Raw genomic sequence first — 27010 nt, forward strand, 5'->3', positions numbered from 1 at the left:
CCACACCCACTGTGAAGAACTGGCAAACGTGAGCCATCCTGGGTACTATCGTTTCCACGGCTAACAGTACTCACCACCGTTCGCTGGACACCTCGCACTTACCAGCTACTTGATGTACACTGTCTTACTCAATCCTTCTTTAGTTCTTCAGGGTAAATATTTAAAAACCTACCGGAAACTCACAGAAGTATCTTGCCCAAGCTTACAGGGCTAACAAGTGACATTTAAACAATAAACTAAATATATTATATAACATAAATATAATAATATGTAATAAATAATATAAATAGTAAACTAAACAAAGTAATCCTGTAAAACACTTCTTTAACCTTTAAAAAAAAAAAAAAAGGATTCCATTTACGAACTGAATGAGTTACTTAAAAGGCGGTGACTCAGTTTAAAGGAACGTGCCAGCACTTCTACAAGTAGGATAAAGACATCCTCAGAAATCTGTTTCGTTTCTGCAGGGCCCTGACCCTCCCAGCCAACTGAGGCTCTCACAGCACCAGGACACAGGCTTATACGGTGTGCTCAGCCTGATGGGACACCGGCAGAGAAGCCGGAGGCCAGCCAGTGTGGAGGCAGGGCACGTGGGAGGCAGCCGAGGGTGATGGGGCAGGCCCCGGCATGAGGCAGGACCTTGCCCCTGACCACTGTCGGCCCGAGCCTGCTCCCACGCCTGTGAAGGGGCAAGGAGGCCCACGTTCAGAATGGTCATGAGCGTGAGGAGGGAAAAAGTGTCCGCTGCCGGTACTATGAGGCCCCGGCAACACACGCCAACAGCACAGTGTCTGGACTGTCGCTGTGGCCTGAACTGATCTGAACCCCTAAAGCCTCCAGGACTAAGCCGACTCCTGCACAGCCCTCTGCCTTTGGCCTGTCTCTCCCTCTGGGAAGAGTCACTGACCACCCTAAAAAAGGAAGGTCTCCCCAAAAGCCAAGTAAGACCCTGTGCCATTTTTGCTTTTATAACACTCATCCTAGTTACAATCCCAGATTACGACCTCTGTTGCCCCCTCCCCTCTTCCGACAGACGCGGCGTCAGGGCCGGGACTGCACCCGTTTTACCACTACATGCCCAACACCATCACACGGCCTGCGCACAGGCGGTTTTCGATAAATGCTTCCTGAGTAAATGAAACGGAACTGAATTCACAGAGCTCATCACCTACAGAGTCTTCCTTCTGGGTTAAGTATTTTAAAAACAACTGAGGAAAAGTTTCTTGTTTCCAGACACAGATGCGTTCACAATCTGTCAGTTTCTCTCTCTCCCGCTCTCACTGGTTAATTTAAGAAATCAGGAATGTGTCTTTTAGACATGTCTTTCAATGGACACTGTGGTGGTTTAATGATTCCATAACAGAAACTGACTGACTTGGGAACGTGACAAAGCTCTACACACGGAAACTCCACCTCCTCTGTTTCGGGCATTCTGACTGGTTCTGCACATCTCATTATCATGCGGCAGTAGGAAACCGGAACCATGTCACCTGCAGAACAACAACTTTCAATAACAGCATTTCCAGAAGCCTGGACAGGAAGAGCCAGAGCTGGGCGAGCCAGATCTCTACAGACTCTGAGGAAGCATGGACCCAGGTCACGTCTCCTTCTGCCCTGCCGGCCTCCGAGAGCTGCGGGGAAGATTCCGTGGATCACTATGTCTGAATGCACTCCAAAATCTGGACGGTGACAAAGGTCTTGCACAACAGCCACAATGGGCTATACCCTGAAGTCTCACTGGCCAAAACAGACGACGTGGGACCTCATAAACCTCGGGGAAAGAAGAGGGCCTGGAGCCATCAGAGGAGACTTGCTTCACCCAATCATGCCTCCCTCTAGGTGAACTCCATGACGCTCCCAGCTGACGTGGCAGCTCCTTCCCTAGAGCTGGAGGCAGGGAGCCACCAAGACCTCCCCAGTTGACACGGTTCACTCTGGAGCAATTCGAAACATTAAGCAATGCTTTCTTAGCCTTTCCTCTACCGTTTTTACCATGTGTGGGGCCCCTAGTCCACGCTCCAGAACCAGAGGAGGCAGCTTTCGGGAATCTGATAGCAGGGTTGGGCGGAGAAAGCACTTCTTACGGACCTCAGCTACAGTTGGGGGCTGAAGGGTGTAGAAAGGAAGATGACACGGCTACTTTTTTTTTTTAATTCCCCCAAGCCAAGAGATTCGTTTCTAAAGCATACACTCAGCACCACAAAATTAGTAAAAAGAAAAAAAAAAAAAAAAAGAAAGCAGTTACAGTCTGAGTGCTTAGTGTGTGCCAGTCTTTGTTCTAAAAGCTTTATATGTAGAAACTAATTTAATACTTCCCACAACCCTAGGATATAAGGCACTATTATTATACCCATTTTATAGACGAGTTAATTAAGGTACAAGTCTTTGAGTAAATCGCTCAACTTCACAGACTAGTAAGGAGTGAACTTGGGATTCAAACCCAGCCAGGCCCTAGACTAGCTCTCTTTCCACTACATAATATGGCCTCACAAGATAGCAGGGTCTCTACTTTCCCACTGCTCACAGCCCTAATCCTGACCCAAAGGCGCTCACCCACTTCATGCTTAATATCCTGCCTTGCTCCTCACCCACTAGGACTTATTATCTCTAAATCAGAGTTTGTCCCACGGACCCCAATTCCAGACCCTCTCCGGCCTTCACCTCCCACCTTAACTGTAATTCACAATTTCCCACCATGCTGTTTCTGACTTCCCTGGCTAGTAAAGTCACAGACTGCATCAAGGATTTCAAATCCAGACAGTTTCACTTCTTACTCATCTCAATCCCGCTTTTCTAACAAGAATCCCAGAAGTTCTTATAACATGAAAAGATAGTGACTGACTTGCTGAGAATTTTGCAAAAACAATTTCCTCTGCCTTTTGTCTAGCCAGCAAGCACGCACAGCCAGAGCTGTAATATAAAGACTCACTGAAGATTTAATATGTGCTCAATAAAGTCTGACTGCTTCCGGCAGCCTTTCCAGCTATGGAGACGAGCACTCCATTAGCACTTACATTGCTGTGTGAGCCATCTGTACCAGAGAGAAGTGAACGGCTATGGGACAGAGCAGTACACCCACACCGGAGATGCAGGGAGATGTGGTTCCAAGGTGTTTGGTTCGGGAACAAGGTCTTGTGTGACAGACGCCAGCAGGGAGGCTACCCGGCGCTTGCATCCTACCTTTACTCCGTCCAGCACAGCCTTGATGACTCCCTTCACGGTTGTCACCGCCTCTTTATCTTCTGAGTTCACACCTTCTAGCATCACTTGGTCAGACCAACGGATGAGGTTGGCGAGACTTTGGTACACTCGGCTATGGCAGGAGGAGAGGGCTGAGCTGGGGGGCAGAGAAGAGTTTGTAAAGAAAATTAAACGTCTAAAGCGACCCTCACCTGAAGCAACTGTTTAATCCAGTTCCTCGGGGACGAGGGCATGTTTCTCCATCTGTCTTTAAGAGCCACACCCCCTTTTTAGTAACACCCCCTACCCCCGGGGACCTAGGCCCTTACATCCCACAAATGCCATACGGAGCTTGATGTTCTAGTCTGTTATAAAATTTTTTCACTTCCCAAATGGAACATATGAAAATTCCACCATGAGTTTTTGTACTTCAAACTTCACACCCCAAGAGAGTCCGGTCTCTGTCAAAGAGCGCCCCCTCCTCCGCTCCTCCTCGCGGCTAATCACTGGTCAAAGCACTGTAGGAGTCTTGTTTTCCATCAGACTAACACGTTAAATGTGTCACAAGGAGCCCACAGGCAGGATCCGTTACTGCAGCGGCCTCTAGACGCGAGCTCCGACAGGTCTGTACGTCACTAGAACTCCCTCACCGGGCTCAGCCCCATCACCCCTGCAGTTACTCTGCGGCAGACACACCAGAGCAGCGCACTAAGAGCGTTTCAAGACGGCAGATGAGAGGCGAGGAGGCCCGTGGTGGGGGAGGCGTCGACTGCACACTGCGATTAGCCCTCACATGGAGCGCAGGGCCCGGAGACTCCTGGACGCCTCAATGATTGGGGAGGGGAGGCCCCAATGTAGACTTTTTAGATCTCCTACGCATTTTTTTAAAGTTTTTATTTACTTGACACAGAGAGACACAGCGAGAGAGGGAACACAAGCAGGGGGGGCGGGAGAGGGAGAAGCAGGCTCCCCGCCGAGCAGGGAGTCCATTGCGGGGCTTGACCCCAGAACCCTGGGATCATGACCTGAGCCAAAGGCAGACGCTTAACAACTGAGCCACCCAGGCACCCCAGATCTCCTACACATTTTTAGGTAACTAAAGATAATTTTCTCTAGGAATATGGAAAGGATTATTTTTCCATTTTAAATATTATATATTATAAGAGAGGAAGAGCAAAACTATGGAAGATTTGGGGGAGGCCCCTTTCTCCACTTAAAAAAGCAGCAGGGGGAGAAAAAGAATGAGGTAGACATTTAGAAGCCAAAGACAGAATTTTGAGAAAAAGATACAATATTGTAAGATATGATTAAAACAGGTTCTAAAAGGTTCTAAAAGTGCACGCAGGTGGCTCAGCAGGTTAAGCTTCTGCCTTCGGCTCCGGTCATGACCCCAGGGTCCTGGGATCCAGCCCCGCGTCGGGCTCCCTGCTTCTCCTCTTCCCTGCCCACCTCCTACCCCCCCCCCCGTGCTTACACTCTCAAATAAATAAATAAAATCTCAAAAAAAAAAAAAACAAAAAAAACCCACAAAAAACAAACCCAAAACCAAAAAACCCCAAACAGGTTGTAAAAACAAAGCTATTTCAAACAAAAACCTGAACCGAACAAGGCTCTGGCGAGGTCGGTATCAAACGACAACTTCCATCTGGCCCCGCATTCCACTCGGTGCATGTTCCAACAGGAGAAACCCAACAGCCAGAAAGAATGAAAGGCAGCTCCTCGGGTCCCATCAGGACCGAGAACAGTTTACCAAAGGGCCCGAGAGAGCCGGGGCTTGGCTGCCTCACAGAATAACAGGAGTAACAAGTGTTTGCTGGACCCACTCTCTTGGGAAGGAGGGTGGTGGGAGGGAGACGAGAACTCAGTCTTCCCTGGGGTGGGACATGAGGTGGCAGCATCCTGCGGGGGTGGGGTGTGTGTGTGTGTGTGCGTGTGCGCGCGCGTGCACAGCCAGCACTCCTCCTCGCTTCAGGCAGGGCCAGGTGAGGGCTCTGTGAACAAAGACTGCCGCCTTCTGCCAAAGCGCCCCTGGGGGAATCCCACCAAAGCACCAACCACACTGCTGAACTACTGGCCAGGATAAGCCGAAAAGGAGGCAGAGAGACACTCTTCCGTAGAGAGACACTCTTCCGTAGAGAGACACTCTTCCGTAGAGAGACACTCTTCCGTAACAACTTCTAGCTGCACCGAATGGCAACACTTCCCTGAAAGCATCTGACGAATCTGGCAACTGTGTTACCTTGGAAGCAGAATATTCCTGTGTTAGGGGCTAAGATACTCAGAAAGGGGGTTCCTGGACTGTGACCATGTCCAGTGGACCCGCGGCCAGTCTACTTCGGAAACAGAGCGGAGCCACGCACACTGAAGGCCAGCACCGATCCGGACGCCCCACCGCGCGGGAGAAGCCTCCGGGCGCTGCTCTCACTCAGCGGCCCAGGGACCTGTTCCAAGGTTGGTCCACCACTGTCCCAGCGCCCTAGGGGAGGGCGACCGAGACCCTGCCAGCTAGGACCCGCCCCACAGAGAAAGCTCGGGGAAGAAGCCAGGAAAGCACGTTCTCAGGTTATAAACTGCACTGAGAGGAATGACAGGACGGAAGAAATCGAAGAGGAAACTTCGAAGAGGAGCTATCAAGGCGACCAAGAAAAATATCAGTTGGTTTTACAAGAATTTCAGGAGGAAAAGTCCTGGAAGTGGGATCAGCCCAGGACTACCTGAGGAAAGTCCTCGCTTATCACGCCACATCCAGGCGTTTGCTTCCCTCTAGGAAATGGTTCTAGACATTTTATCACTAGTTCGTCAATTACAAAATACCTACAAAAATCCCCATAGACCAAAAAAAAAAAAAAAAAAGCCTCCAAACCAGCGTGCCATCGCTTGATCCATTCCTCCCGTGTTGGCGCGTCCAGAAGGGAACCGCCCGGGTCCAGGAGCAACAGCCCCAGCAGCCGCACACGCTCAGCACGGTTCGCTCGACCCCCCCGGAGAGGCTCAACGCCTGAGCCCCGATTGCCCACAGCCCCTCGGTCAGGCCCCAGAGTGGCCATGCTGTGCTCTACACGACTGCCGTGTCTCCTACCTGTGCCCACCAGCCTCAGGCCCTTGCCTTTCCTGCTCCCCTGCCCCGAAGGCCTGTCCAATTCCTACCTTTCCTTCAGGCCCTGCCCCAGCATCTCCTGCTCTGGCAAGTTCCACTGGACCACGGGCTCTCCTCTAACTCTCCCTCTTTCAAATCCCAACAGACCTTCCATTTGGTACCATAAAATTAGCACCTTATCACCTGTGGGAAAGTTGATTTTTTCCACAGGATTCTAACTCTCCCGTGGTAGGGACCACCTCACGGGTAGAGGTGCAGGAGAACAGGGCATAGAAAGCGAAGCCATCTACTGCCTCAGAGGAGAGCCGTGTGGGGCCCTCTATGAGCTGGGCACGGGGCTCACTACCAGGGAGACACAGTCCTCGGTCTGGAGGCCAGCACACAAAGCACTGTGGGTGTGTGTGTGTGTGTGTGTGTGTGTGTGGCAACTGAGCAGGGCATGCCGAGACCCTCAGGCTCCTCCTCGGGGACAGCAGCAAGGCCTGGAGAAGTGAGAATAGCAGGAAGGCAAAGCCATACCAATGTTTTCTCTGCCACCAGCTGGCCCGAGGAGTATAATCTGCAGGGGGCAGCTGGGACCCCAGGGCCGAAGCCCCAGGGCAGAGAGCTTCTTGGAAATAAAGACACTGTTTGCACTATCTCCCAGAAGAAGAAACTACCAAGTTCTGAAAGGGGTTCATAAAAGCTCAGTCTCACTGGGCTCTATGAACAGGAAACCATCTCAAGGAGCTGAAAACAGAGATGCGTTGATCCTGAGCAGGTACCAGAAAAGAAACAAAGCCAGCAGGCATCCTGACAGCCTCTCAAAGGAAAAGCGCCTGTGAGGCTCTCACATACGATCACATTTAATATTCCTTTCCTAACAACAGAGACGGGAGCAAGCTGCTCCCATCCTTTAAGAGGAAAATGCCCTCTAGCAGGAGAAGCGTTCCTCCACGAAAGCTCCTTGGGAAGAAGGCAGACTCCACGCCACCCACCTGGCTTCCAGGGGCTCCGGGCGCTGTCTAGGAGATCCTAGCTTGACACAATGGAATGTCTCATGAATCCATGCTCAAATGGGATTCTTCTCTCTTTTGGCCTAAGCAGCTAAGCAGTCGAGGTTTCTACCAGGCTAGGTATTAGTAAGATTTCATGCTCCCATAAACCCAAGGAAGGGTACTAGCTATGTGTCGTGTCCAAGTCTCAGCGTGATTACTGCCAATGACGCGAGGCAAAGAAACCACCACACACTTACCTGCGGCTACATCCCTCCCAAGGCAAGAGATCTCCCTCAGTGTCAAGGCCTCATGAGCCACAACCACCTCAACCTTGGGAGAGCATCAAGTCATAGCTGTGGAGGGCGGGGAGAGGGCCCCCTTTCCCTCCCAACATTCTCCCCAATCCCCAGAAGCCTGGAGTTTGAAGTGTCCCCACACCAAGACGCCCGTAGGCCTCCCTCGCTCTGACACAGCCAAGGACTTTGGCGCAACTTACCTGTGCTGAGTTCGAGGATCGCTCTGCACCAGCGGTAAGATGGCCTCCAGCACCTTGCTGGCTGACCCTGGAAGCATCTCCAGGACCTTCTTATCAATAGCCATTTTGTCCACAATGGTCTTAAAGTAGCGCAAGGCACTAACAACTTCCTTCTCTTTCTCTTCCAGCCAGCTCAGGTTCTGAAAGGAAATGTTAAGCATAAGGAGGGAGGAGAGAGATTAAAGGGAGCTATTTTGAGAAAAATAAAGTATGATTTCCTATAAACTAGCTTGACACTGGTGCAAACAGAAAAGGCTTCTTGCTGCAGAAACCAAGCCAAATCACCTTCTAAGGATTGCAATCAGGATACAGAGGCTAGGCTTGAAGGAAGGAAAAGGGAGCTTGCCCCAAGAAAGTTCACCGAGATCCTCCTGCATTCCCTCCCCAGTACAGACTGACATGGCCTGAGGTCTTAAAAATGGCTTCTCCTGCTCTACCTCACTGAGATATCGCCACTCATCTCATTACGTGTAGGGAGGACTAATTTGCTCACAGCTGTAGAAGCTTAGAGAACCAACAGTTAGATCTCCTCCCGGTGCTTATCTATCCAGTAAATCAAATCCAGAGGTCCCAGGCCTTTCAAAGACCTGAGGGACTATGCAAGATGGGCAGAGGCATTTGTGTTCAAAACCCGTCTTCCCAGGACCCCTCACTGGAGTCCCACATTCAACCCAAAGAGACAGCCCCCTCTCGAGGACATGACGCGGCTCTCTCAAAGGGTCTAGAAAGCCCGGGGTTAGAAGGGGCGGACGCGCTGAGGTGAAAAGGCAAAGGAGTCTGAGCAGGCGGCGGTGACACAGGCGCTGCCCGGGCGGCAGACGCGAACGGTGACACAGGCGCTGCCCGGGCGGCAGACGCGAACAGCACTCGGCCCCTCTGCTCCTGCAGAAAGCCCAGCGAAGAGGAAAACCACATACAGAGCCCTACGCTAACCAGCATTCAAATTCTCATGCCCAAATCTTTTCTCTACGACTACAGGATACCTCGAGTCCACAGTCAGTGGGCACACACGCACCTCGGTTCCTTTCCCCAGCCTCCCTCTCTATTGGCCCTAATGTCAGCAACCCAGGTCCCGGCTGGCTGGCAGGGAAGGGAGATCAGGGCCGTCTAGAAAACAGAAGCCCTAGCCGAGTGAAACGGGTTACATGTTCAGTGCAAATTACGACGGCTGTATAGGAGGAAAACTGCCACCTGTGGGCTCTTTGGCGTCCAGTGACTACATTAATAAAAGCAACTAAGGGCAAGAAGAACATCCTAGAAAAAGCTGATTTAAACAATAATCTGTAAATAGATGAATCACATATAACAAGAAGTAATTATGATTCGGAACACTAGCTCTCTTCTTAAACGATGGCGAATGTCAGTGTCAATTTATTTAAGTTGCCATGTTTAATGAATGGGAATATCAAAAGACAAATAGACAAATGGGATCAAGAAGTAAACAGCTTCTTCGGTGAGGCAACTTCCACCCTCAGTGGGGCACTTCCCCAAAGGTGGTCTGTAGACCCCAAGGATGATGTTTTCTAAGGGGAGGGGCACCCCTTCCCCACCCCCATCACTGGCCACTTTACCCTCACCTTTTCTTTTTTTCTTTTTTTAACAATCGGACACATTTATTCACTGTATGTTTCCAAGAATTCAGGCTCTTGTTTCCCACCTCATGGACCTCATGGAGATAGGAGCTTTCTGCTCTGCCACTGCCCGCCGGGGCCAGGAAGGACATGACTATGAAGGAATCACACCCAGACAGCAGTGTGACTGAAACCCCTGCTGGCCAGTCTGGCTAGAGGGCCCTGGCCTCAGCCCTGCCCATCTCAGCACAGCAGGACATGTCCGGGGCCAGGGATGGTGAAAGATGAGGAGGAGGCAGCAAACATCATGAGAAAATGTGTCGTCAGGTTTGCCAGGGAGAAAGGGGCTGATCTGGAGATGGGGGCACCCAAAAGGGGCAGGAGGGCACTTCTGAGCACAAAGAATCTTCCGGTGCTTTGCAGAGATCAAATGAGCCACTGAAGCGCCAGCCTGTGCCGCACTCCTGCTAAGGGAGCTGACAACTTAGCAGCGTCAGGTCCCACCCGCTGGGCATCCAGCCAGCTGTGCTCCCAGAACCATCGGCCTCCGAGCAGGGTCCGCCCGCAGCCCCTCCGCTTCTGAACAGCTCCGCGCCTCGCAAACGCAGCCAGCGGTCAGAGAGTTTACAGGGAGACTCCCGGACGGAGCTCGTGCTAGAGCTGGGAACCCAAAGCCTTGGCTCCGCTGATGTCACCTGGCTGTACCGGGGCATCCCCTCCTGCTCTGGGGGATGACGCCACTGTCCGTCCACAAACCCGGCAACTGCCTGAGGGTCATGGTGCTGGGGGAGGGCCTAGACCCGAAGCCACCACTGGGCTTGAGGTCCACTGGCTTCAGGCTCATCTGCAAAACAGGGAGGCTAATCCCTAACCTGGGTGACCTACAGAGCCTGATGTGGGGCAGTGAGTGAGAAAGCACGTGGAAGTAGTTCATAAAATAAAACCAGATTTTGATGGAGAAAACTTGGGCCAGAGCCCAGACTCTGTATATGAGCAATAAAGAAGCTTTTGCACATAGTTACAGTGAGGAGTAAACAGGACAGCGTGTAGAATCACCCAGGACAGGGCCTGGGCAAAGAGAGACCTCCGGGAAGCTGCAGATGAATCCGAATCTGTGACCTCCTGAGCTGCAGTTCCCCGGTATTTAAACAGGGAATGCTGGGGCGCCCAGCTGGCCCGGGCAGTAGGGCATGCGACTCATGATCTCAGGGTCATGAGTTCAAGCCCCACATTGGGTGTAGAATCTAGTTTAAAAAAAGTAAAAATAAAATCAACACAGAATGCCATGCATATAAACTGGGGTTAAAATGAGAACATAAATGGAAATATTCTCTAAGAGGTAAGAGAGCTAGTAAGTAATCAAAAATGATGATAGCCAGTGACAAAAGTATTTTCAGATTTCTCCAACAGCATCTTGTAAGTTCACACGTGTTGGCAGACTCGCCAACACTTCCACTTCTGCCTGTGGGCTTCTGCTAATCAGGTGTGTACTCACAGTCCTGGGCAGCTGACTTGGGGCAGAGCAGGGTGATTCAACCCTTCTTAAAGGATGACAACCAACAACTGGAGGAACTCTCTTCCCCGGGTGAAGATTGTACCTACAGCCCCTGCCACAGGACGGGCTCTCAGCCGCAGCGTTATGGATATCTTGCAGGGGATAACCCACTGCTGCAGGGGGCTGGACTGTGTGGGATGTTCACCAGCATCCCCGGCTTCTACCCACCAGACCCAGCAGCACCTGCTTTACCAGCCTAGTGCTGACAACCAAAAATGTCTCTAGACACTGCCAATGTCCCCTGGGATTTGCAGGAACTCACCCTGGGTGAAGGACACTTTCACACTCACGTGCCCCTGTGCCATCTCTTGGAGAGATGCAGAAAGGGGGAACCGCTCCAAGAACGGAGTGGAGTGACAGTCTCTTATCAGAGGGGACCAGCAGGACACAGCCGCTCTACCCCGGGCTGCCAGCGCTACTCTACCCAGCCAAGGACACTGCTTGGGGTTGTTGTTTTTGGTTTGTTTTTTAACCAAACTCAGCTCCAAGAGGTTGCTGAACAGACTGAACCAGAAAATGACTGTGCTGCACACCAAGTCTTCTACTTTCCTACTCTGCTGCGGTCCAGGGTTTCATCAATCTGTCACACAACCAACACTTGACCTTCTTCAGCCTCCTTTGGGAAAAAGGTTATTCAACAAGAGACTTTTGGACTTCAGACTTCAATGTTCTCCACTTTTAACTAGAATTTTACGATATTCTGGTCAAAACAAAAACAAAAATATAGGTACACTCCACGAGTCAAGGCCTACGTGTCTACGTAATGGGGCAGCATCTGCCGGCGGTGTCCAAGTGCAGGTGTGACATGCACCGGAGTGTTTGGATGCATTTGTCTATGGGCTTCCTTTTATTTTACATTACTACGGTTAATTCTGCTTCTCTGTTTCGTGTGTGAGTCGCCATCTGGATTTGTAGGACATCCCAACATCAATTCCGGCTCTCATAAAGAGGAAGCGCGGTGCCCCGCCAGCACTGACGAGGGTGTCAGGCGGCCCGAGCTCACCTCAGCTCCACTACCTCTTCCTGCGCGACAGTGGCTAAGGCTTCCTACCTCTACAGCCTCGGTTTCCACTTCTGCAAGGTAAGTTTCCACCTCCCAGGGTCGCTGTGAGTGTTCAGTGAGAGAATAAGTGCAAAGCACCGAGCAGGGGGGCTCAGGCAAGTCTGGACAAATGTTAGCAGCACAAAAGGTGTCCCCGGTCCTCAGTACTTGGTTCTGTGGTTCTCACCGCACACAGTCTCGCACATGTGTAACCCGGCGCCTGTCCCAGCAGACGCTCCTCCCTAATGAGTCCCATTCCCTGAGCAGCTCAAGGAAAGAAGAGCGGGTCTGAAGAGCTGAGACTCACCCACCTCCCCCAGAACCCGCCGGACCCAAGCAGTATACCCAAAAAACCCCAGAAAGGACCCCCAAGCTTTCGTCACGGAATGCTGAGCTCTCTCCAAAGACCACAGGGGCTTGGATCAACTTCATTTCACCCAAGGCCCCTTGGACTGTTTCCTGAACAGTGAAGCCCACAGCTGCCACCCAACTGAACACAAGGATATTGCAGTAGCTTTTTCCTTCCAGCCCCAAAACCACGGCCCAGGATTCTGCAGTAGAAGGCAAGGCAAACCCAATTGTTCTTAGCGTCACACTGACCTTCTGCCTCTGAGACCTGGAAGCCACAGCACTGGTGGACATAAATTCTACTGCCTGCTGCTCCAGATCCAAGGGGAGAGGGTAGCCCTCTGGTAGAAATCTGTCTGTTGCCTCCTGGAAGAGAGGAAACCTGGATTCCTACAGAGCTTGAAATGGCCATTTGAGGCTGCAGGGGGGGAGGTGAACGTCTACCGCTGTTCCGACACGGCCGGCCCAGCCAGCCCTGCTCAGGTTGCCAGTGCTTGAGGACATCCTTGGCCGGGCTTTAAGAATTTGGCATGTTTCAGAGCATGGGCCCTGAAGCCTAATGAAGGATGTTCTGGACGTCACACGCCTCCCTCTAAGTGTGCGTGTGTAGGGCAACACGGGGCCATCTGGGGCAGGGAGGCAGCACCACGGGGTGTAGACACGGTGGGCCGAGCTGTTTTACGTGCCCAGAGGATGACACATCTGGAAGAGGGGAACTGTTCTAGCCGACTGAGCTCGACTCTGATTAACAGGACAAACACTCACCATCCTACAGGCTCACACTGCGCAAGGACGCTGGCCGTCCCTGCCTGGCAGCACGAACGCTGTGGAGTAGGTATGGAGCAGGTGTTTGGCACGGAAAGCTGAATCCCCAGGGAATGAACTTAAAAACAGCACAAACTCCTACTGCTCGAAGGAGGCGAAGGCCGGGAGGAACACCTAGAGAGAGTCGGCTTACTTTGCTCACGGGCTTCTCCGGGGTTTTCACAGACGCCTCGGCTGGTTTTCCCTTCTTGGACGGCGTCCTCTTGATTTTGGGTGAGTGGAATTTGTCCTTCAGCTTCATGGTGAAGGAGGAGAGATGGGAGCGCTGGGAGTCTGGAAACAAGGAGGGGTGAATGGTTAGAAGCAGGGTAGGAAGAAGCTGTGCTCCGCGGACCTTCCGCAGAAATGAGCATCGTCCCTAGACAAATCTTCTTCCCTGGCTGTTTAGTTACAAAGGAAAGGAAAGACGGATCTACTGAAACACTTCTGCTCACGTGTTTTAATTTCTGCAATTTCCATCTAAATTAGGCTGTTCAGAATTGTGGAAGTCAAAGGCAGTCAGAATGGCTATGGAAAAAGAATCTGCCAGTATTCCAGCATCCTCTTTACTCTGTCTGATGAGCTGAGTCTAAGGGAACTGGCTAAGAAGCAAGAATACCAAAGCAGAATCATGGATGTGCAGAATGTAGGAACTGGAATGAAAGTCATACATTTTTGAGTCAACCTCCTTTTGAGGTTTTGAGTCAACGTCCTCGTTTCTGTTGGTTTAGGGAACAGCAGCAAGTGTCACAGGCACGGCCTCAGAGTCGGCACTAGAGACTGAAACAGCACTGAGGTGCCCAAACCCCCGGAACAGAGTGCGAGACTGGACGGTTTCTCTCCAAGGTCAGGAACAAGCCCAGCGTGCCCATTCTCACCATTCTTACTCAGTATCGTACTCCAGTACCTAACAAAAGTCGTCTAGCTTGGGAAGGAGGACATAAAACTATTTGTAGATGACCCTGTGTATGGAAAATCCCAAGCAATTCACTAAAAAACTATTAGCACTAATAAACCACAGGATCAATATACAAAAGTCTGTTGGGTTTCTGTACAGTAGAAATGAATGTTCCAAAATGAAATTTTACCAAGCTTCCATTTAGGGGCACCTGAGTAGCTCAGCTGGTTAAGTGCCCAACTCTTGATTTTGGCTCAGGTCATGATCTTCAGGGTCGTGAGACAGAGCCCCATGGAAGGCTCCCCACACAGTGTGGAGTCTACACGGGGTTCTCTTTCTCCCTCTCTCTCTAAAATAAATAAATAAGATCTTGGGGTGCCTGGGTGGCTCAGTCAGTTAAGAGTCTGCCTTCGGCTCAGTCATGATCCCAGAGTCCTGGGATCGAGCCTGCATTGGGTTCCTTGCTCCATGGGGAGCCTGCTTCCCCCTCTTCCTCTGCTGCTCCCCTTGCTTGTGTACACACACTCTCTCAGTCAAATAAAATTTTTAAACACTCTCTCAAGGGTCTTTCAAAAATAAATAAACAAATAAAATAAAATAAGATCTTCAAAAAAGCTTCCATTTATACTACAGGGAAATGATGGTTGCAGAGGGAAGGGGTTGGGAAGACGGACAAAATGGGAGAAAGGGAGTGGGAGACACAGGTTTCCAGTTACGGAGCGAATAAATCATTGGAGTTAGAAGTACAGCATAGGGAACATAACAATGATATTGTACCAGCGCTGTCCAGGGACAGATAGTAGCTACACTTGTGGTAAGCCCAGCCTAACATGTGGAGATGCTGGCTTACTGTGTCCTACACCTGCAACCAATGTAACACTGTGTATCAATTACACTTTGACAAAAACAAAACAAAAACAAAGAGTTCCCGCTGACAATATCATCAAAAAGAATAAAATACTTAGGGGCACCTGGGTGGCTCAGTGGGTTAAAGCCTCTGTCTTCAGCTCAGGTCATGATCCCAGGGTCCTGGGATCGAGCCCCACATGGGGCTCTCTGCTCAGCAGAGAGCCTGCTTCCTCTTCTCTCTCTCTCTCTGCCTGCCCCTCTGCCTATTTGAGATCTCTGTTTGTCAAATAAATAAATAAATAAAATCTTGAAGAAAAAAGAAAGAATAAAATGCTAGGCATAAATTTAACACAAAAAGTGCAAGATGCACACTAAAAACTATAAAACATGGTGGAAAGAAAGACAATCTAAATAAATGCAAAAGCATACCGCGTTCACGAATTAAGACTAGTATTAAAATGTCAATATTCCCCAAACTGATCTACAGATTCAATATAATCCCTTGGAGAATCCCAGATGGCTTTTTGCAGAAAATGATAATCTAATCCTAAAATAAGCATGGAAATATAAGAGACACAGAATAGCCAAAACAATGTGGAAAAAAGAATAAAATGAGAAGACTCATCTTCCTGACTTTAAAACTTCCTATTCAGAAGTTATAGTAATCAAGATAGCATGGTACTCACATAAGGACAGGCATATAGAATAATGGAATAGAATTGAGAGTCCAGAATAAATTGGCCACGTGTCTACGGCCAATCAATTCTTAACAAGGATGCAGGCTATCCAATGGAGGAATGAATGTTCTTTTCAACAAGTGATGCAGGCACAACTGGACATTTCACATACAAAAGAACGAGAACGAATCTGGGCTCTTACCTCACACCATATACAAAAATTAATTCGAAATGGATCAAAGACCTGAATGTAAGTGTTAAAACTATTAACTTTTAGAATAAAACCTAGGGATAAACTTTTTGTGACCTTTGATTTGGTGATGGTTTCTTAGAATGCCAAAAGCACAAGTGACAAAAGAAAAATCAAATGAATTGGACTTCACTGAAAGGTAAAATTTAAACTAGACTTACCGGGTCGCTGTTTTGCACCTACGAATATCAAATCATTAAGTTGTACACCTGAAACTAACAGGATATTACCTATCAATTAAAACATTTGTGCTGCAAATGATACCACAAGAAAACGAACAGACAAACTACAGAATGGGAGAAGATGTTTGCACTCCTACACCTGATAAGGCCCTGCATAGAGAAAACAATTGTAAGAAAACTCTTACAATTCAACAACAAAAGACAAATAATCCAATTAAAAATGACCCAGGGACTTCAAAAACCATTTCTCCGAATAAGATACACAAATGAGGAATGACCATACAAAAAGATGCTCAACATCATTAGAAATCAGGGAAATGCCGAAACCGACACAAGTTACTCCTTCAAACCCACGGTGCAGAGTAAAAGACACGTAGTAACCAAGCGTGTGATGGCTGGGGAGCTGGAACCCTCCTACACTCCTGCTGGAAATGTAAAATGGGGCAGCAGCTATGGAAAATATCTGGCAGTTCCTCATAAGATCAAACACGGTTACCGGACGACCCAGCAATTCTATTCCTAGGCATATGCCCAAGAGAAATGAAAATACACATCCACGTGATTCGTACACAAAAGGTCACAGGAGCATTACTCATAAGATTCGACAGATGGAAATAACTCAAATGTCCATGAACAAACACATAAAATGTGGCATACCCATACAACAGAGTATTGCCTGGCAATAAAAAGAAATGAAATCCTGAGACCTGCTACAACATAGACAAATTTGATAAAATTATGCAAAGTGAGAGAAGCCAGTCACAAAAGACCACTTGAAGGATCTTCCATTGATTTGAAATGTCCAGAATAGGCAAATTTATAGGGACAGAAAGTAGGTTCGTGGCTAAGAATGAGGGAATGGGAGAGGGAAGGAGAGAGGTTGCTAATGAGTTTTCTTCTGGGGCAGACATAAATGTTCTAAAATTAGAATCTGGTGACAGTTGTACCAAACCCCAGTAAATTACTACACACACACACACACACACACACACGTAATTCCACACTTTGAGCCAACTGTATATGTGAATTATATCTCAATGAAGCTGTTTTTATAAAAAGCAAAAACCCACTGAGTACTTCCTTCACCTCACCATTTACCTCAGTGCTGTCCAGGTCTGAAACCATCTTATTAAGTGATTTATTTATGTGCCTGTCTCCTCACAAGAATGCAAACTCACCTGAGGACCATAGCTGTGCATGCCTGCATCCCCCGTGCTAACATGGTACCAGGCCCATAGAAGATGCTCAGTAAACATTCAACCAACCAATCAGGAACTATCCCACAAAACAGACCGCTTCTTTTGATACTACCTGAAATTCACAGAAAATATTTGAAAGTAGTTGAAAATTAGGGGACAGAACATGATCCTATGCAATAGAAAAATAAATGCTTTGTAGTTTTAAAACTACAAGGCACCGCCCCTTTTTGATTTTAAAGATTTTACTTAAACATCAGAGAGAGAGAGAGACCGAGCAAGCACACAAGCAGATGGAGAAGGAGAAGCAGACTCCCCACCAAGCAGAGAACCCTCAGACTTGATCTGAGGACCCTGGGATCATGACCTGAGCCAAAGGCAGATGCTTAACTGACTGAGCCACCCAGGTGTCCCAGGCACCCCCCCCTTTCCATTTTTCCAACGGTTTACTATTAAAACACCCTTCCAAATAAATGACATAGAACCTTGTGCTACAGGTCTGTCACCATGTCTGTTACTGCCTGTGGCTTCAGAGAGACAAAGACTTTCCAGGTGGCAGGCAGGATCAGGTAAACTACCTGGTCTTTACCAACTATCTAGAAGCCCACTGCACTCTGGACCAAAGAGAAAAGCCAGAGCCTGACCTTCGTTCATATGCGGGCAAGCCAAACACGGTTTTGTAGCTGTCTGCTGGCAGGAAGCCCTTCTTGGACCCCAAAGGTGTAGAGAGATCCACAGGAAGCTGGTGCACCTCTCCCCGCACACGGAACAGCTCAGTACAGTGTAAGGAGGGGTTCTCGGCAGCTGCCCTTACACGTCACAGTCATCCCTGGGAGTCACAGCGGGGACCGGCATGGTGCGGCTCCTCCGTCCTCCTGTACCTTGCCTCTTCTCCCCAAGCAGGTGCGCCCCCCATACAGTCTGTGCCTCCTTCTTCATACTTCAGAATGATGTCACCGGTCCGATCATACACGCAGGAGTTAAAAGGGTAAGCTCTCAAGTCAGACTATCTGGGTTAAAATACTTCAAAATCACCTTCCAAGTCTTAGGTTCCTTTTTCTGGAAAACAAGGCTGATGGCCCTGTCCTTGAGATGGCCAACGTGATGTAGAATAAGCGAGGCACTGCCTGGGAGGGTCTTACCCAGGTGCCGGGCACATGGTGCCTCCGTGCTGGGAGCTGGCCAGACGGGACTAGCTGGAAGGGGCAGCGAGGCTGACCAAACTCAAGATGAATTCTCATCTCCCGTAGCAATCAGGTTATTCTGCAGCATTGAACTTTTTTAACTTAACAACTCTAAGTAATTGAGGGCCTTAGAAATGCCATCCTCCTCTTCCTCTAGCATGGGCCGGAAGTCTCAATCTGTTTCCCTCTGTGGCTGCACGTCTCCACTGCCTGCCTCAATGTCCCTACTGTCACAGTGCTAACCAGGCCGGTTCCCGAGCCAGGGGCGATGGTAGAGTAATGTCCTAATCCGTGGGACTTCCACCCACGCAACTAAGACTGAAAGCAGACCCAGAAAAGCAGACACAAATGGGGAAGTCTAGGCAGGATGCATGGTTTCTCCACCGGTCAAAGACCTCCAGAGACCTGGGCTGCCCGAGCCAACTTCCGCTTTGCCCGTCTGTGACCCTGAGCTGCTGTATGAACAGGCCAGATTCACCACCTGCCATCACAACCGGGCAGAACAGCAACGCACAGTGGGCCCCTAAAAACCTCTCAGGTTCCTGCACTCACGGAGCCAGCCCTGATCAGGACCCAAAAGCAATCAAGGGCACCTCCTGGAGGCAAGAAGTGTCTTACAGCACTTTCTCAACCTCAGCCTGAAATTCTAGTCCGTCTTGAGGCACAGCTGGCAATCCCTATCAGCATTTCAAGAAAGAACTGCATCCACCAATAAATGTCTCTCCTGGGAGTATTTAATAGCCTAGAAAGATGGACCTTTAACACTCAAGGTGTTAAATCAAGTGGAGAAAGCTGGTTCTTCGTAATGGTGACGGACCTCCTCAACTCTGGAAATAGAAGACAGCACTAACTAGGACAGATTCTGACTGGGAGGCTGCTTGTCATCTTTTCCTTGAAACAATGGGTCAACAACACGGATTTCGGGTGGCCTGCAAGGTCACGCAAACTGCATCTGCGAGCTGACAGAGTACTATAATGACCGGAGCTGGCGGGGCGGGAGGAAGCAACGGGTGACGTCTCTGCTAGGGTAATCTTGCCAACGGCACCAGACACGCACACGTGCACACACCCACTTCCTGTCCCTCTTCTTGAGTCCCTCAAGTGTATCAATCACCTGGCCGAGAGGCCAAAGCCAAGCTCCCACACTGCGGGGGTCTCATGTCGCTTCATCAACCACTCTCTTATTAGTCCCTGACTTCTTACTTAGTTACACTTCCGATTTTGTACACGTGCGTTTTTAGAGATCTTCTCATACTGAAATTAAAACAAAATTTTGAAAAATTCCACACACACAGCCCTTAGAATTAAACGCATCCATCCACTGACCTGGCCTATCAAACAGAACTTTCAGCAATGATGGAAATGTTCTGTATCTGCACCGTCCCACATGATGGCCCCTATGTCTACTGAGTACTTGAGATGGTGGCTGCTATATCAGACAACATGGCTCTAGAGGCAGAAAGTTTTCAAGTCCACTGATGCTACCACATGCCCCTTCATGATCACACCTTTCGACCCCAAAACGGGTAACTGTGACTCTGATTTTTTTTTTTTTAAAAGATTAACTTACTTGTGAGAGAGAGTGAGAAAAAGAGAATGAGTCCCAAACAGACTCCGCCGTAAGCATGGAGCTCAGTGCAGGACTTAATCCCATGACCCTAAGATCATGAGCGGAGTGGAAACCAAGAGCTGGCTGCTCATCTAACTGAGCCCCCAGGCACCCCCTCCTCCCCACGATTCTGATTTTTGTGTTTATCAGCACTTACTTTTTTTGACAGTTTATAAGTATAGCTTAATTTACAGCTTTGTGAATTTTACATAAATGGAAATATACTGTACATATTCTCATGTTTTTGCTTTTTCACTCAGAGGTAGGTCTGAATCTAAGCACACTGGAATATATGTACACGCTTTCACTTTCCATGGACACGGGGCTGTTTCCAGCTTCTAGAAACAACACTGCTATGAACATTCTCATACCTGCTCCTGGAACACATGCAAGCGCTCTCTGTGAACAGACTGCTTAACTACAGAGTATATACTGTATTTTTTAATTTTTTCTGGTCTGCTTTCTTTATGGCCTTACTTCACCAAAGCAAACAAAAAACCCTCCTCCACTCAAGAAGGAAACGCCATAAGCTGCTATTTTATGGTACTTTATCAAATCTTTGAGAGCAGCTTCAAAGGTCACCGAGAAAATTTAAGAGAACAGAGCCTCAGACCACTGTTCATTGCGGCATTTACAGCACGGAAGGTCAGAAACTCCCAGTGACTAATCTGCTAGTCATTTCTTCCAGAGGAAGGGTGGCTTACGTAGCCTCATGATTTCTGTATAAACGGCCACGGTGTTACTAAGAGCAGGCACTTTCTTGGGCAACCACGGCAGGACGCTGACCCAGCTGTCAGACGAACGTCAGAGGAAGCACAGGCTGGAAGAGAGGCGTGCAGCCTGCTCACAGAAGCAAATCTCAACAAACCCCCAAGCCCCGAAAGTCTCACCAATTTTTTCCTGAGCAGTCTGCCAGGGACCAATATTTCATTCACAGGTTTTCAATTTGCTCCTCAGTCAAGGCTAACAACAGTCTCTGCCTGGTGCCTACACATGTATGTATCAACTGGCGTTTCCAATGTCACTTGTGGCAGCAGCTGGGATCCCAACTTAGCAGCGGTTTCTGTCACGGCTTAATTTCACTCTGGATAAGGGCAGTCTCTAAATATCAGCCACATAAGGGAACACAACGTCAGGGTCAGGGTGGGTAACACTTTGAGGCAGTTCCAAAATTACTGCAACCGATCTTGAGAAACAGCGTGGCTATCAATTTCTTGTTCCCTACAGCGTACTGGGTTCAGAACCGTGGCACAACCAGGAAGGACCTCCATGTGTCCGCTTACACGAGTTCCCTCTAAAACTACCTACCCAAGCCACACTCCCCCATTTTCCAAACATGTAAAAAGAACAACTATAGTGGAGAAGTGGCTTGAGGACATTAGAAAGAACTTTTTAAAGACTTTTTCTTTTTAAAGATTTTATTTATTTATTTGACAGACAGAGATCACAAGCAGGCAGAGAGGCAGGCAGAGAGAGGAGGAAGCAGGCCCCCCACTGAGCAGAGAGCCCAATGCAGGGCTCGATCCCAGGACCCTGAGACCATGACTTGAGCAGAAGGCAGAGGCTTAACCCACTGAGCCACCCAGGTGCCCCTAAAGACTTTTATTTTTTTAAGTAATCTCTACACCCAACATGGGGATCGAGCTCACAACCCCAAGATCAAGAATCACATGCTCTACAGACTAAGCCAGCTAGGCGCCCCAGGAAGAACGTTTTTATTTATTTAAAGGTTTTATTTATTTATTTGACAGACAGAGATCACAAGTAGGCAGAGAGGCAGGCAGAGAGAGGAGGAAGCAGGCTCCCTGCCGAGCAGAGAGATGCGGGGCTCAATCCCAGGACCCTGGGATCATGACCTGAGCCGAAGGCAGAGGCTTTAACCCACTGAGCCACCCAGGGGCCCCGGAAGAACTTTTTTAAAGCTATCATTTCAGATTATTACTTATTTAAAATGTTACAGACTAAAGAAAAGCTAAAGCCAAGAGTTTGGGCTGAGTGGCCACGGCAGGCAACACAGGGGCTCTGGGGTCTGGCCGTCTCTGTTCTAACCCAAGCTCAGGAGCAGACATGGGCAAACTGTGTATCTCTCCAAGCCACAGGTTCCTCACCTACAGAAAAGCATAACCTCAGGGCTGGACAGGATCCTCTATGACAAGCACGTAGCCATGGACATGACCTATAGCAAATGCTCAGTAAATGGAGGCCATTACTGTTATCTGATCTCGTGGCCAGACCCCTGCCAACCCTGAGCTAAAAACAGCCACAGCCTAGGAGCAACCTGATGTTTCATTTTTTCCAACAATTTCCATATTAAAAGATCCTCTGTCTTACTTACTATAGAACTATTCATGTTCAAACAGAGGGAAAATACTATTTAGAGTCTTGCAACACCAAAACCCGCCTTTCTGCCATGAAAGTCGCTCGCATCACCCAGGCATTCAGGCGATCTATACAGGTAACTCTGAGCTGCTGTGGCTGATGCTGGAAGCAGTACATAGATCATTTTATCCCCCAGCAACAAAATTAAAAAAACTTGTTATAAAAATCCAAGCCCTGGGGCGCCTGAGTTAAACCTCTGTGTTCAGCTCAGCTCATGATCTCAGGGTACTGGAATCAAGCCCCGTGTCGGGCTCTCTGCTCGGTGGGGAGCCTGCTTTCCTCTCTCTCTCTCTCTGCTGCTCTGCCTACTTGTGATCTCTATCTCTCTGTCAAATAAATAGATACAATTAAAAAAAAAATCCAAGCCTTGCAAAAACACAGAATACATAACGCAGAAAGTGAAAAATCCCTCATAACTCTCCATATGGCAGAGCTGAAATATTTTTCAACTTAATATGTTGTGGGCATTTTTTCCCATGAGCACAGCTAATGTTGAACAATGTTCTGCTGAAACCTATTTAACCAAACTCCTGGCTGATGGTTTTTTAACTTTTGCTTCAAGTTATGCTAAATTGATAAAACAATGCTAAATTGATGAACACGCTCATGTTTCCTTTCTAGGCACCTGCAATAATGAGACGGGCCCCTAGAAATGGAATTGTTAGGTCAAAGGTAAGATACTATCCAGATGCCTGAGCTGGGGGCAGACCAGCAGGGACTGAGCCAAAGAGAGAGGCTCGGGGCAGAAGCAGAAGGGCCAGGGTGCAAGAGGAGGCCGGGCCCGCTACTGATGGAAGAGACCAAGCTCCACCTTGGATGTGGGCTCAGATCTGACAGAGCCACTGGTTCTGGTTCTCTTACATACCCGGTAAGGATGAAAAATAGACTCAGCATGGAACGGACACGTCACAGAAGATGATGTCCAAACGGCCAAGAGACAGATGACAAAGTGCTCCACTCCAACAGGCACCAAGAAACAATCAATTAAAACCACAAAGCGATACCATTACACACACACTCGAATGCATAAAAAGATCAAACAGAATAGATAAATAGATCAAAGTAGAAAATAGGAAATGGAGAGCGTTAAGCACTAAGGAGGATGGCGAGCAAAGGGTGGTGTGCACCGCCGCCGCGGAGACAGAGAATCTGGAAGGCATCTGACACCCATTTCCCCGGGGGCCCCACCATCCCACTCCCAGGTGTGTGCCCTTGTGAAGTCACCAGAAGACAGGTACCGGAATATGCAAAGCAGCAAGACCCGAATGCCCGCCGACACAGACCCCTGCACGTGTGGAACACTATGCAGCAGTAAGAACGCGTAACCTACACCTACACACAGAAACACGGGTGCTTCCTACAAATGTAGAAAGAAGACACACACAAAAAAGTACATTTTTGTATGATTCCATTTATACAAATACAAAAACAAGCCAAATTAATCTATGATTTTAGAAGTGAAGATAGCAGTTATGCTTGGGGTGGGGGAGTAAGCTGCAGGGGGCAGGAGGGAGCTATGGCCTATTTCTTTTTTTGTTTTTTTTTTTTTAAGATTTATTATTTTTTTTTAGAGAGAGACTGCACATGCGTGTACACGTGGAAGGGCAGAGGGAGAGAGAGAATCTCAGGGAGACCCCACGCTGAGCTTGGAACCTGACGTAGGGCTTGATCTAACAACCCTGAGATAGTGACCTGAGCTGAAACCAAAAGTCGAATGCTTAACCAGCTGAGCCCCCCAGGCGCCCTAGTCTATTTCTTGACCGGAGCTGCTTGCATTCTTGTGTTAGACTTGTGAAAAGTCTTGAAGCTGCATGCCAGATGTACCTTCCTGACTGCTGGTACACATCAATAAAAACCTGGAAGAAAGTAGACACAAGGATCTAAAGTTGTTTTAAAAGGGTCCATTTGATGTTTACATGGGTCAGATTGACAGATCATGTAACAATTCAAGGAAATCCTAGTCGCTGGAACAAACAAACATGTTTAACCCAGAATTAGTGTCTTCCCAAGTAACTCGACACCACATATCTCAGGAAGAATCTATGGATATCTTAGGAAGTTTCCGTTTCATCTTCATAAAAATAATAAAAGAACCTATACAAATATTTTTATGATCTTAAATCACCAGTAAATAAGTGTTTTCTAATTTCCTTTCCCTTATTGTATGGAAAATTCAAAGAACTAAATGTACATACATCTGTGTCCTACAGTTCGCTTTTAACCAAGAGTTGAATCGATGTATTTTGTAAGATAATAACAGCACCTATACATGAGGTTGGTCTAAGAAATAGACAATATTCAAGCTCGACAAATACCTGAGCCTCTCATCTGGATCAGGCCCTGGATGGGGACAGAGGAACTCTCCTCTGCAGAGACGCCGGGGAACTTGGTTTCACCAGTTGGATGGAGGAGTCTGAGTCAAGGAGGCAGATGGAGGCTGGAGGCATCCACGTGAGCACACCGGTGGCACAGAGAAGACACAGGACGCCAGGAAGCCAGATGGGAACCCCAGAGCCCGGCGCAGAGAAGAGGTCGGCACCTTGGAGGTGAGAGTGGTCTCTTCCTACACACAAGCTCCTGGTCATTGTCCTGGATGTCAAGATCAGGCAGCACAAGCACAAAACTTTGCCCGAGACTCCCTCCCAAACCTGCTGCCACTACATCCTGGTGAAACAGGAAAGTTTACTCTTCCAGCGGCTCAGGTCAAAATTTCTGACTCTGTTCTTTAGCTCACACCCACCTTCCAGTCCTGCAGCCAACTCCACACATCCATCCCGCCTCAGCCGTCCATCCCAAGTCTCACCACTGCGGCGAGTGGCAGCACTGACACCCTGACCCAAACCACAGCCACTCTGTGCCTAACCCGCCACCACAGCTGTCCAAGAACCCCTGCTCCTTGCCTTTCTAGTCTTTTCCACCCAGTAACCAGGGCGACCCTGTAAAGGGTCAAGTCCTGTTCCACCGCCTCGCTGCCCAAAGCCCTCCTGCAGCATCTCTTCTCCCTCAGAGAAAAAAGCAAAGCCCTTCAGAGGCCCACAGCCCCTCGCGCACACCGTTGCAGAGGGATCCGAACAAATCCACACACGGAAGTTTCCCCAAGACTTACTCCTTTTAGCAAACATTCATCAAATATCGACAAGTATTCCAGAGGAGAGGAAAGCGGAGCCTCCAGCTTGAGAACTGCTTCTCTCCTGGTGAGGCGCCATCAGCAGCTCTCGCTTCAAACACCCGCTATAGGCCGAGCACTGTGCAGGGAGCCCGCGGTCACCCCTACCCTCACACTAACACTGCAAGGAAAGGGCTTTCACTGCCCTTAGACACATGAGGAAACCAAGTCCCAGGGCCCCAGCACCATCCCCCAACCCCACAGGCAGCACGCACAGCACACAGCACACAGCACAGCCACAGCACACAGCACACAGCACAGCCGAGGCAACCCCCAGCGCACTGGCTCCTGTGGTGAGTGTTCAAGGTCAGCCCGCGCAGGGAGGCCTCAACATCTCCTCCCAAGAAAGTATTTTTTTCTCATCACCGTTTGGCAATGGCCTAGAGATAGATTCTCTTTTCTTTTCTTTTCTTTCTTTCCTTCCTTTCTTTCTTTATTTTTAAGATTTTATTTATTTATTTGACAGATAAAGTGGCCTAGAGATTCTTAAAGCCAATGGCCTAGAGATTCTTTTTTCTTTTCTTTCTTTCTTCCTTCCTTTCTTTGTTTCTTCCTTTCTTCTTTCCTTCCTTCCTTCCTCTTTCTTTCTTTTTTTTTAAGATTTTATTTATTTATTTGACAGAGTGGCCTAGATATTCTTAAAGCCACAGACTCTATAGACATCCCTAGATGCAAATTTGTCCCTTTCTCCAGAGTTTTATTTCTAGAGATGAGAGTCACAGAGAGCAAGAGAGAGTGGGGAGTGGGGGACGGAGCCGGGGCGGAGTAACGGTGCATTCTGAGTGAGCCCCCCCCCACCCCCGCACCAGCAGAAAGCAGACAGGGCCAAAGCAGAGCACGGTCCAGGCTCACGACCACAGGAAGAAGCGGAGTCCGCCCTGACCTCTGTCCCTGGGGTGGAGCTGTCTGGAGCCGCCTCTGTCCCTCAGAGGAACTTGCACGTTGGGACCGGTGCCAGTTCAGAATTCAAACAATGCTCCTCCAGGGCCTCACAGCATATTTTTTCACATCATGTCACCAGCAAAGCAGCCCAAGTTGGGGCAGGAAGGCCCGTGTATTTGGGGCTGGGCCACGGTGACAGGGCTCAGGCAGGGGCCCCGCAACAGTGCAGGCTGAGGTGCCTGGGCCGGCCTCAGTGCACTTGGCCCTGCTCAGGGATCCAAAGAACCCATTATTTGTCAGGCTACCTTCTGGACCTCCAGAGGAAAAAATTTTCATTTGTCAGCAAGTATGCTCTTTCTTTCTTTCCCAGGCAGCAGGGGGAGGAGAGGCGAGCCACGGGCCCCAGCAGCCCCTGGGATACTGTAAGAGGTGCTTACTGGGCAGAGAAGGAAGAAAGTGAAAGGCCAAGGGCCGCCTGGAGAGTCCGTCCCCTCCCCTGTCACCTGGGGAAACAGGGTGCCCCCCCCCACAGCCCACAGCAGCCCCCGGGCATCCCGTTCACCCCTCCCTCATGCACTCCCTCCATCTCTACACGCCAAATATGTGCAAAGAGCCAGGGTCAAGAAAGA

The 27010-nt window shown here is 49.0% G+C and overlaps 1 protein-coding gene across 17 annotated transcripts in view; it reads right to left on the minus strand.

Annotated features, from left to right (window-relative positions):
* The window catches only part of RAPGEF1 (Rap guanine nucleotide exchange factor 1), a 134268-nt gene that overhangs the window by 53518 nt on the left and 53740 nt on the right, over window positions 1–27010 (minus strand). For 11 of the 17 annotated variants that reach the window (XM_045082628.1, XM_045082630.1, XM_004757074.3 and 8 more), the window contains exons 2-5: window positions 13264–13403; window positions 12558–12671; window positions 7751–7929; window positions 3181–3337 (exon numbers count right to left, since the gene is read on the minus strand). In XM_045082628.1, the coding sequence (XP_044938563.1) occupies window positions 3181–3337; window positions 7751–7929; window positions 12558–12671; window positions 13264–13403 (590 nt within the window). Of the gene's footprint in view, window positions 1–3180; window positions 3338–7750; window positions 7930–12557; window positions 12672–13263; window positions 13404–17805; window positions 17963–24648; window positions 26972–27010 lie in introns of those variants that run through there. The other 6 variants (XM_045082629.1, XM_045082633.1, XM_004757080.3 and 3 more) reach the window with 3 other exon arrangements.

Source organism: Mustela putorius, unplaced genomic scaffold (assembly GCF_011764305.1).
Source record: "Mustela putorius furo isolate JIRA1106 unplaced genomic scaffold, ASM1176430v1.1 tig00000596_pilon_pilon_pilon, whole genome shotgun sequence".
NCBI classification, from domain to species: domain Eukaryota; kingdom Metazoa; phylum Chordata; class Mammalia; order Carnivora; family Mustelidae; genus Mustela; species Mustela putorius.